General features: G+C 47.7%; 3 protein-coding genes across 3 annotated transcripts; 1 reads left to right on the plus strand and 2 right to left on the minus strand.

Annotated features, from left to right (window-relative positions):
• Positions 1-1,099: 1,099 nt before the first annotated feature.
• Positions 1,100-1,549, minus strand: AO090020000262 (fungal specific transcription factor domain-containing protein; the record flags this gene model as incomplete). Its single annotated transcript, XM_023238081.1, has 1 exon — positions 1,100-1,549. The coding sequence occupies one exon, from the start codon at positions 1,547-1,549 to the stop codon at positions 1,100-1,102; it is 450 nt and encodes a 149-aa protein (XP_023092770.1).
• Positions 1,550-4,382: 2,833 nt separating this feature from the next.
• Positions 4,383-6,193, plus strand: AO090020000261 (cytochrome P450; the record flags this gene model as incomplete). Its single annotated transcript, XM_023238082.1, has 5 exons — positions 4,383-4,430; positions 4,483-4,633; positions 4,707-4,766; positions 4,841-5,464; positions 5,532-6,193. The coding sequence occupies 5 exons, from the start codon at positions 4,383-4,385 to the stop codon at positions 6,191-6,193; spliced, it is 1,545 nt and encodes a 514-aa protein (XP_023092769.1).
• Positions 6,194-8,627: 2,434 nt separating this feature from the next.
• AO090020000259 (sugar porter family MFS transporter) lies at positions 8,628-11,518 on the minus strand (the record flags this gene model as incomplete). The annotated part of the gene is made up of 4 exons (XM_023238083.1): positions 8,628-8,733; positions 9,729-10,829; positions 10,883-11,139; positions 11,195-11,518. The coding sequence occupies 4 exons, from the start codon at positions 11,516-11,518 to the stop codon at positions 8,628-8,630; spliced, it is 1,788 nt and encodes a 595-aa protein (XP_023092768.1).
• Positions 11,519-12,181: the final 663 nt, after the last annotated feature.

The raw sequence follows: 12,181 nt of genomic DNA on the forward strand, positions 1-12,181 counted from the left end.
TCAAAGATGCGCTTAATGGTGGCTCGAAGCTTTTGGAAATGTTCTGTGGGGGTGTTTGGGGTGGATATGGTGAGTTCCCTTTCCTACTTCCAATGTCTGTGGTCGATCGTGAGACGATGAGTCGGGGTAATTATAGCAGGCAAGACTAATAATTATGAATGTGGTAAATAGGCTACGCAATCCAACGGAAGATTCTTACGTTACTGTGTAAGGATAGAGCCAATGAATCTATGCTATGGAGTAAGGAGCAGTTACTTAGTAGCTCTTATGATGAAGGTTTGTATTTTCTCTGTTACAGAGGCTAGCTTCTATCTCCAGACCTAGGATTTGCTAATATTCAGAACAGGAATAATCGTAACAGACCACTTCATCGTCCTAGAAAAGACGCCCAGATCTATCGTTATGCGGGGTGGATCATCTCCAACTGAGGATCCTGATAAACCCCATGAAATGGATAACATATCCGAAATTACCGTCGATATCGATACTAAGAAAGGGGTGGCTGAGTTTCGGTTGAAGAATATCTTCTTCAATGGTGTTAGGCACACGAGTGAGGCGCTGTTTCCGCCTCCTGTGGTATGGTTGCATTTTCAGTATTGTAAGTTGCTGGTTGAAGCTGGGGTTAGTCATTGTATGAGATAGGAGGGGAATAAGCTGGTTATTGTGTTAGGTTGTTGAGATTTTGTGACTTCTTGTTTTGAACAGGGGGCGATTAGGATTTTGTACATCGTATACTACTATAGAGGCCATTCTTCACTTGAGGCGAATGTTTGCGTACCTCTGATATCCGTCGCTTCTAATTGCACCTGAGAAATGGCACATGCACCTAACCTCGCCAGCTCGGTGGTGAACCCATCCAGAAATCTGAGGTGGATAACTTCGCCGAGAGTGAGCTTCCGGATGGGAATTCTGCGGATCAGATCTGGAACTTCGCGCAGTATATGCACGTGGTGATGAGCTTCAGGGCCGAGAGGGTTGTGCAGGATATTACGGAAGAGGGTCAAGATGGCGGTTATGGCGTAGAAGAGGACAACCCTGGTTTTGAAGACATTGTGCTTAGTGAAGAGCTTCTCAATAGGGATATTTGGAGTACTGCGTCTTACCAGAAGCATTCACCCTCCACTACCGGCAATACTGTCTGAAGATAGGACAGCGTTGACGTGCCTGCATTAATGGCCAGGCTGGTACTGGTATTTATCCCACTAAGCCGACCTTCGTTGCAATCGTCGGACAGTCTCCCTCTTTCACTGGCTTGGTGGATCATAGTAACGCAATGATAGTACGCAAGTCGCAACATCACCGCCTGCGTGTTCAAGTTCGCACAAACCGGCATTTCCTGAGAGAACGATAATGTTGGCCGGAAGTCAGGGTGTAATGATACCCTCCACTGCTCTAGTGCTTCGTCAAGAGTCCGAATACTTGAGAGGATTTCCGAGTCTGATTTGCGTTGAGCGCCAGCAGAGTAAAGAGCTTCGTATGCTTCAGACTTGATCTTGGAGAGTCGAAGATCCCAAGGGAAAAGGGGGAGAGTGTGGCTGTCCATCGACATACTATGTCGTAGAATATTAGAGTCCTGCAGACGCGCGTAGTCTGGTGGGAGTGTGAGATTGCAATAGCTGTCGTTGATTGCCGGGGGCTGTCCGGTTCTCAAACAGATATCTTTGTCGAATGAATAGCAAACCCAGAATAGATCGCGTAAGTGACATTCCTCGATATTCTTGTCATAGGGCTGTGAGCAACCACATGAATCAACGCCCGACATTGTGTTGGCGCCAAGTGTATACAGGAGGCGAGTGGCGATTGATACAGATACTGCTGCTGCCTGTAAATCTCCTAGGAAGTACTGGAATAGAATCTTGCTTGTTGTTAGTACCGCATGAATTGTTTAAGGGGCGGGAACCCCTTGGGAAGCAAATAACTGCTTACAAGCATTATCACCGCTTGGAGTCCATCAACTGTCATCTCTTGAGTGATCTGGACCATAAAGGTTTGCGCCGCCGAGGCAAAGTATCCACAGTCCATAGCCTCCTGGAAGTTTTCACCAATCTCGAAAAGGTTCACCACAGCCAGAAATGCATAGACACATGACCTAGCACTAGCAGAGCCAAAAGAGCTACGGGGTCCGTACGCAAGATCTAGGGTCTTCTCAAAAAGTGGCTTGCTGATCACGGGAAAGACGAGGCTTTGAAATGACGAGAAATACTGTTTGGTGTAGCCCTCCACTGAGCATCGGCTTGGAAGTTCATGAATGAGGCCGGCATTAAGGGTTTCCATATAAAGCCGACGTGTGTTGGCCCAAGGGAGATCAAGGGCGTATAGCCCCTCGAAGCGAACTTTCTCTCCGGTGCGAGATTCAATCCATCTCTGGCCTTTATCGAATAATAGATGCATCCAGTTAAAGCAGGCCATAGAGTCTAGACCAAAACTCGCAGAGTGGGGGCGCCTTGACCCTGTGTTTGGGCCCATGTTATTCGTAGAGGTACCTGGGTAGACACGAGACACGTCAATGTGTGTTGGAAAGGGTTGTGATACGTATTGCACTGACTTTGATCATTCATATTAGGGCTTCCAAGGTTAGAGTCTGTTTCTGATGATTTCCCAGAGAACTGCAGGTGTAGCTTGTCCCTAATGAAATGAACAGGGTTAGTGGCGAATCGTCAAAGGGGTGGTATGATTCGACAGCTTGGCCAGCAATCTCGATAAGCAAACGACTGAGGGACTTAGAAATCTGAGGAGGCAGAATGCATAGATAGCTACCCTTGGGTAATCTTATAATTTACATACCTTGCTTCCGTGCGAGTCTGAAGTCTGTTGTATGTGCAAGCAAGATTATGGTGCTTGCACCAATTGCACTGCGGAAATTCCGTATCGCATTGTATCTGCAGAAGCCGTATGATTAGTTTGAGATCTACACGATGGGGCACATTCCATCCAACACTGGCTAGGGAAGGATATTACCTTTCTCTTAAAGCATGAATCACACGCTCTGCGCCTCTGTCTCTTGGGCGTTGATGAACCCCGCTTGGTCCTGCGCGACACAGTCTCTTTCGGCATTTTAACTACTATTGGGAATAGTCAAATTACAAGGAACATGATTGATCCGCAGGTATGATCAGAACAATGGAGGAGGGCAGTCTTCATTTCCCGTCCCTGTCGTTCGTCTGCTCTTTCGCCTGGTCATAGTAACCGACCAATCAACACCCTCTCCGCTTACTCAGCGGCGAGATTTGTACTGCACTAATCCAGATAGGAATGTCTCCAATTGAACCTCAAATCTCAAAGATGTGGAGCTAAATCTACAATGTTGGGGCAAGGAACATGAAAACTAAGATATAGAAAGTAGGATACACAGTCACTGCCCCACCTGCTACCACAGATACAGATATCGATCTGTCAGACACCCAGATGACAAGCCTATGCCCTTCCCGAAAGCCATCATGCTTCTGAAGAAATTCAGATCAAGACATGTCCTGGTACAGCGGTAAGGTATAGAGGTCAAGGCATTCCTAGGATAAATCTGGGAGTCGGGGATACCGATGGCAATAAGAGGACCAGACATGTTCGACATTTCATCGCTTCAAAGCAAACTGCTGTTGTGAGACTATATGCTAAGAGCGAGGGAAGAGTATTTCGGCTTTACGACCCGGTACCCATGTACGCCATCCTCAGCAATGGTCATGATAGCTTGTATATGTTCATCGCTTGATAAATCGCCTTCCTTATCAGCGGAAATCCGTACCTCCACTACGTGTTCACTCAAACCCAAAACAAACCTGTATGATGAAGTTCATCAAGAATGTGAGGCACATTTGAACCACTAGGCTAATCAGTATGTTCATAACCCATGATTGGAGACACATTGACACATTCAAACATGTCGTGTCAATCCTAAATCACCATTTTTGATGATCCTCTAAGTATAGGGCTTGCGACAAGCAAGTACGTCTAACGGTAAGAGACAAACCACATACGTCACCACCGATGGATATCACAATCGCACAATGAGCTTGTCTTTAAAAGGAGCAAGAAAAAGGTAGCAACATCCAGTTAAGGGCCCATGCGGAATGAACGGGAGTATGTAGAAGTGAAGAAATTCTAGTTTTCCCAAACTTTGTTGCCAAACAGGATCTGCAGAAGCCGAAGTTCCCGGGTCGGGCTGTCACTCGCTGGCATCCACTGTTTAATTTATGCGAGGCTGGCCGCCATCGACTCGTTGATAGTTATACAGTTTCTCCAAGGCCATGGGGTAGCCTTCAAATACCCAAATACAACTCTTCATCGACGAGCAAGGTAAACCAGATCTCATTCTCGTTCTACGAGTCCCAAATCTTCACGGCAAAATTACGGCGGACAATATGTCAAAATCTTTCAATATTCTGGACATGGAACTACCGATCAGGTATTGCTTGGGTATATCTCTGGCAGTGGCAGTGTGTACGATAGTCCCATACTCGGTTGACCTATGATGGTTGATACCCCAAGGGCGTGGCATTTTGTCTTTATCAAATGTTCTTTCACCCATTGGCCAAATACCCTGGCCCAACACTTGCCAAGTTTACAGCAGCTAGAGCTGCATACTGTGCCTGGAAGGATGATGTACACTTGGATATATGGCTCTGTCGCAAGAAATATGGTACGAACTTCTAAGTCTAGAATATCACACCAACTTGTTGCGTTAAGAGTTGACAACAGGTAGGGTTCGACAGGGCCCATAATTCGCTATGTACCAAACCATCTCTGCTTCGACACCGTGACTGGACTAAAAGGTGTGCATCACTACTTCACGTTACCGCTATACAAATCATGTCTTTGGTCCAAAACTGAATCCTCTTCAAAACAGATATTTACCTCTCCGGCAAAGATCTCAGAAAGGACAAGATCATGGGCAAAGCATCTTTCGTCCCTAATCTACTCACGATTATGGATAGGAAGGAGCATGCTCGTCATAGGCGGCTGATTGGCATAGGATTCTCTCAGTCGGCGATGAAGAGCGTCAATGAACGCCTCTTGCACCACGTAAAGAGTTTCTACCATGTTGCCTACAATGCCGGCTTGCCGGATGAAGCTAACGGCTGGTCGCATCCTTTAACGATGTCAGATTTGTGTAGCTACTTAACCTTCAACGTGATGGCCGACTTCATCTACGGCAAGTCATACGATCTCATCCATTGCCCAGACTATCGACACCTGCTTGAGCATATCGAGGAATCCAACCTCCGAACAGGCGTGTTGCTCTACTGTCCACAGTTATATATAGGCCGCCTGGACCGAAAGCTTTTTCCGAGGGCCTCCACGGGAAATAAAACAATTCATTCTTTCATTAACCAAATTATACAAGAGAGAAAGTCTGAAAATGGCGTGGGGCAGAGTATATATGAGCAGCTGGGCACCCAGCGCAAAAGCACAGATCACCCACTTACTCCTGAAGAGATCCGCAGCGAAGCGATGTTGCTGACCATCGCTGGTAAGATTTACATTGATCCTCAATCGAAACTCTGATAATATATTACTCTGGATGTTAACATATGCAGGGAATGATACCACCTCTACTGCACTATGTGCAGCGCTTTTCTATCTCGGAAAAAACCTTCATGCATATGAAAAGCTAGCGGCCGAGATAAGGACCAAGTTTAGCGTAGTAGATGGAATTGGCCAAGACGAAACACTACGGAACTGCCACTACCTCCACGCCTGTACCTATGAAAGCCTGCGGATGTCACCACCTGTGGGGTCGAGTATGTGGAGGGAGGTTGGACCAGGGGGCACGAGTATCGACGGCGAATTCATACCCTGTGGCTACGGAGTTGGGACAGGTATCTACAGCATCCACCATAACCCGAAATACTTTCCTCGGCCGCACGACTTTATACCGGAGCGATGGTTGTCCGAGAAAGACGGCTTCATCTGCAAAGAACAAGCGGACATCCCCTTCGCGGCGTATATTCTTTTCTCTGCTGGAACACGCGCCTGTCTTGGTCGCCATCTTGCAATTACAGAGCTTCTAACCACGATAGCGGCACTCGTCTTGCTATATGACTTCCGGATATCCCACACAGAGAATGGCGAGCTGGGCTGCGGGCATGCGCTCGGCAGGCATGGACGAACAAATCCAGGAGAGTTTCAACTGTATCATCGGGTTACAAGTGGAAAGGAGGGTCCTATACTTCAACTGCGACCTCGGAAAGGCAATTAAGCTAACGGGTTGCCTGACGGTGTGTTATATCTCAAGTGTCATAATCCGCGACACATCCTATCTCATCGCAACATCACCACAGCCCAGGTCATTGGTGCACGGAGGAAAACAATGTCAGGCGAATGAAGCATTTGGTCAAGGAAATGCTCCACGTGATGACCTCAGCCCTTGGTACAAGGTCAGGAAGCAGACCTCAACCAGAACGAGTTAACCACTTCCTGATTTAGGGATACGACGCAGAATTACATTGAAAGCATATCCGATTCGAACAAGCCTGCCTGGGTCCTCCCATGCGAGAAGCATACCTTAAGGTTATTTACACCCTCTATAATAGCATTAGACTCCTCTATAACGCCTGTTCTACCGCAGCTATCCTCAGTACCTCGGTTGTGCTTCGGATGGCAGCATCATCGCCGGTATTTTTAACATGTGAGCTACGAGGAAGGATAATCAACTGTTCAGTATGGATTTAAGATTTTTATTTCTCGAAACTATGTACAATATGTCTTATTATCTTATATCTTTGTTATTTATTTATTTATCTAAAGGGGAAGACAAAGACTTAAAAGGAGAGGAAGACTCTACTATAAAGGTACAATTCCGCGTCTCAGTACGCAGCTAATCATTATAAATAATAAAAATAAATGTTTCTGTTTCTAAAATGATTTCAACCTTAATTTTCTAGTATAAATTATAATTTCCAAAATTAGGTTATTATCGGTCCGGAAATTCTCACAACCGCCATGACATCATTACTCATCGCCACTCTTCGTGATAGAAACATATCCACATCATGTTCCTTTGCTCGATACTGGCCGATTCGGACTATTGTAGGTTAGTTGCAGTAAGCGATGGGGCAGTCTAGACGGTGTCCAACGGATATTTGTACAATTTACGTAACTTAGGTGGAATCTCCTATGGGTAACGCGGCAAATATATATCATCAATTCGACGTCAGTTGATCATGGCGATGTCCACAAAAACAACCTTGCGTTGCGAGTAAACATATATATTACCTCGATCTGCTGCCAAAGAATCCTGTAAACCCATTGAATACTTCATCACATCTCCGATCATGATCAAGTGCCTGGGAATCATAAGAAACTCGGATTCTTCACAACGTGTGCTTTCTGAAAATTATCTCTAATAATAACTCCGACAGAGGTTGAATCTGCATTATACATTATCTACGGATGTACTACATAAGATGACAGGCTAGTTACTTGCGTCACGGCGAGTTCCCCACTGCGGTATTCCCCTCTGCAGATATCCCAGGTGGATACGGCCTCAAGAGCCTGTGTTGATTTGATTCCTTGCGACTTTTTTTGTTCGCCTTGCTTTCATTATACTGACATGGGTGGACGGAGCCTCATTATACCCTGTATATCCTCAGACACCGAAAAAGAATGGCAAGGAAGAGCGCCTATCTGACCAGAAAGAAGAAGCCCTGCCAGTCGCGCAACAATACCGGGGGGCACGGTAGACCCTGCAGCCCATTGTAGACCAAGCGCACCAATACGACCACCGAAGTCCATTTTGTTATCTGAAAGCCCAAGTCAGACGTCGTGAACGCGGGACCAAGCTTCCACACTTCCCCCCATGAGGGCTCCAGGAACATACCACATAAGGATTTTCCACGCGGGCAACGGTTCTGGGGAAATTTGAACAACCAATATGGAATGACAATTCATCCAGGGTTCTCGACATTGTCCTGCTTCGCCGAATCAGGCGCTGCCGTTGTAGTTGCCGTCGTCGTCGTCGCAACCATACTATTCAGGCAGTCGGCGGCTGTGCGAGAGATTTCCGATAACGGGGCGCCTTTGCGAATATCATTGATGATGTGGTCCACATCCGACTGGGAGCCGATCTGAATGGCGCGTAAGAGATTCTCCAAGGCGCTGCGATAAAACTTCAGGTTCTGCTCGGTGGCCTCGGCGGAGATCTTGCGGCGTTTGTCGTTGCATTCATTGTAGATACATTCACGTCTGTTGAGCAAACATGGTTCGCATGGACGGCCAGGGCCACACTGGAGAGATAAGAGGTTAGTGATGGGAGATCATGGACCAACGTTAGGGCTGACGATGAATGGACCCTTGGATAAAGCTTGCTTTTATACGTCGTCGCTGGCACTCCAGACAGGCTAATGAGGCTCGTTTGCGTTTGCTCTGCTCGACAGGACTATGATCATCAGGGGTGGGCGGAAGTTCTTCCTTCGGCGCGAGACGTTGATAATGCCGCCCAGTCATTAATCACGAAAGTGGAAATCCAAATCTCAAAAAAAATATGAGAAAAATAGACTGGGGTTGTTTTGCTCCGGAAGACGCGTCGGAACGGTGACACTGAATAATCAGAATAAATTAGGGAGAGTTAAACCGGCGGAGATTGTTGAAGGTCGGTATCAGAGATAAATTAATGAACAAGTCGTAGCCGAGATTTATGCAAGGAGCTTCGACCATGTTTTTTCCTCTCTCCTGATTAACCCCCGAGATTTCGGCCGAAGATTGAGGGATGATCGACAGTTTATATTTTTCCCCGAAAGGCTAGTTTAGTCAGAATCCACTATGGATCTCTTGGTCACATCGCTGCCGCGACAAAATCACATTTTTCGTGAACACGCACACGCGCCATGACGAAATCAACCCTACGAAACATGCCGCCCTATCTGAGGAATCTCACCTCTTGATACGCATCGCATTCTCCTCGCATTCTACTACTCTCTCAGGCCCTGATGATCCGTGCAGCACCGCTACCCCCCTCCCCCACCCAACACGACGCGACACGCCACATCGTGGGTGCGCTCAGAGAATCGTGTGGTCGAGATCCTTGCGAACCATGCGTTCTGTTGCCTGATAGTTGGGCTACTGCAAAGTTACCAGTGTGATACCAGCGTCTAGGACAGTCTCGACCGCCCTAAACGCCTTACCTGGAGCCCCTTACAAGCCGTTTCCCCCTGCCTCGCGACGCCTACCGTGGGTACCTTAAGCGCCGCGAACTTAATGGTCAACTAAACAGGACATGGTAAGAATGATGTATAAATTGCGAGGGGGTGTCGATTCCATGCCTGATTTTACGACATAATTGGTGGCTGCTGTCGGTCTTCCCCATATTTTACCCGCTCCTTGCTCTCCATCTCGTTTCGTCTGGGCATTCCATTCGAAGACAACATTTCATGATGAAGTCATATTAGTAACCATTGGCTGAAAGCTAACCTGTATCAGTTATCATACAAACATAATAACAAAGCCAAATAGCAAAGCTGAGCGATATCAATTTAAAAATACATTAAGTGGTCGGCGATTGCTAACAAACCCAGTCTGGGTGATAACAGGGTTCCTCTTTCGTTATACTCCAAGAAAACATGGACCTTAAGCGATCTAATCGCGACATAATAGACCTCTTCACCATCTCAAGGGGTGTATCATATATCATAAATGGGAATTCTAGTGATGCGCGGTCGGTTTGCATGGTTAGGGTACCATGAAGCATGTGATTCAACCACACAGCCCTGCTCAGGCCAGACATCTACGTCTCTCACACCGTAGTCTCATGATTGTCGTCAATAGTCGTTGGGTTGGTACTGGGGTTTGAAGCGTGAGACGCCCTCCGTTTCTCCATGATGCTCGGCTCTGTTTCTGGAAAGACATATTTGGAGCTGTGCCATGGCTTCACCTTCCACACATACATCGTATCGATCTCCTCGAGGGTACGACCTTTCCCTTCCATGACTGCGAAATAAACCAGACCTGCAGCAAGGAAGAGACAACCCGCAAAGACGTATCCGTACCGAAAGTCGATCGCACTCGTGATGAACGGCGTGAAGAATGCCAGCAGGAAGTTCCAGAGCCAATTGGACGCCGTCGCAAGAGACATCGCACGAGCTCGGTATTCCGACGGGTATAGTTCAGCAATAATCGTCCACACCATGGGGCCCCAGGTACTTGCGAATGCCAGAATAAACAGACAGGCGAACACGACCATGACCACACCCGCGGTCTTCGTAGACGGCGGGTCATCCCGATTCAGGGAGAAATGGCCCACAGAAGCGAAGACGATGAAGCAGCAAAACATCCAGAGCGCGCCAGCGATCAATGAGCGACGACGGCCGTAGTTCTCGATGAGATAGAGTCCCAGGAATGTGGAACCAAAATTGACCGCACCAAGGATCATCTGCGTCACGTAGCTGTTTTCGATTCCGGCGCCCTGGAAGATGGTCGTGCCGTAGTAGAAGAAGTAGTTCGCACCTGTCAACTGCTGCAAGGCTTGCAGGGCTACCCCGACAGCAACGCGGTACGCCATTCGTGGGGCCTTGAATAGCTGGATCCATGAGACTTGACCGCGTGCCACCTCTTCTTCATACTTTTGCTTGATCTCGTCGAACTCAATCGCCAGCGCGCGATGGTTCTTGGGTACACCATACATCTTTGCCAGCGTCGAAATAGCCTTGTCCACCTTGCCCTTTCGATAGTCATGACGCGGACTTTCTGGAAACATCGATATACCGAACCCAAGAATGATAGCCCAGATATACGTTACTCCCATTGGAATTCGCCAGGAGGCCGTGCTGGTTTTCTTCTCGGTACCGAAGTTGATACAGTTGGCAACGAAGATGCCCAGAGTGATAAACAACTGGTACGTACTGCTGCTGTGTCAGAAACGAATACGAGTCATACGTTCGCGGATTATGCCTACCTGACTAAGGATCCTCGAATATGTCTGGGGCCAGTCTCGGCTTGATACATGGGGACCAGGAGGGATAAGGCTCCCACACCAAGACCAGCAACCCATCGACCCAACGCAACTTGATACCACTTGCCTGTCGGAGAAGAGATCTGGACCGTGATCCCGGCGCAGAGAATCACACACCACCCGCTGACACACCATTTGCGACCAACCCGATCCGCAATCGGCGCGGCCACCAATGCGCCCATTAAGGTGCCAATTGACAGCTATCGTCAACTTAGCAGGGTAGCTGATATAAAACGAGTCAGGAACTATACGTACCAGAGCAACAATCAGGCCCGACCGAACGTTCGAGAAATAATAAGTACCATCTGCCCTTTGCTCACCGTATCGCTGGAGGAAATCCTCCATCTCTAGAAATCCGGAGATTTGACCGGTATCATAACCGAAAAGAAACCCACCCATTGAGATGACTACACACATGCTAAATGACCGAAATGTCAGAAAAGGGATTTTTGTGTCTACCAGACCATCATCTCCGTTCGCGCTTTGGCGGAGGACGGCATCCGATGGTCTTGGGTCCGGCTCATCTTTGTAAGCTCGATCTGCATTTGCGCGAGGTAATTTCAGCTTAGGAAGCCCCATTGTCTAGTTTGTAAAAATATATTAAAAATAATGGGTCAATTGAATCCACAAATGGAGTATCAGTATAGGAGAATGTAAGCGGACGATACAACGGACATTTTATATGTTGAAAAGCCGGAACGGTTCATATACCCCCGATGAGGTCATCACCCATAGTAAAATCCTGTATAGTGTCGTACATCGCGTATTTACTCTGAATTCCATTGTGCGAGCAAGTCTGAGGTTCAAAAACGGTGCGTCTGGTAACCACAAGCGAGTGATGCGAACCCCAGACAACCCCAGATCTTCGGGTTCCACGGATGAAGAAGTCGACAGTCCCAATCATTGACGCCAGAATGTTCAGGTGACAGACCATATAGAGTTTCTAGTCGTTGGAACTCGCGCTGGTGTTTGGGTGGTTCCAATCATGACGGGAGCCAACCCATGGAACGAGCCGTTCTCGATGAGGCTTCAGCCTTCACGATTCGGCCGCCGCGGCTTGGCCTACGTCTCGATTACAGCATTCGTGCTACTAACATAGCTTAGCCGGTGGAAGGTTCGTGCCATATCTGCGCTTCGAGGTGTAATTGAAACCCTAGAAAGAGCATTCTGCTCTGCTGATCCTCGGCCGATGGCGGGCTTCGTTTGCCACTGAGTACCGCAAGGTGGTTTACAATGGGTATG

The sequence above is a fragment of the Aspergillus oryzae genome, chromosome 6, assembly GCF_000184455.2.
Source record: "Aspergillus oryzae RIB40 DNA, chromosome 6".
Taxonomy (NCBI): domain Eukaryota; kingdom Fungi; phylum Ascomycota; class Eurotiomycetes; order Eurotiales; family Aspergillaceae; genus Aspergillus; species Aspergillus oryzae.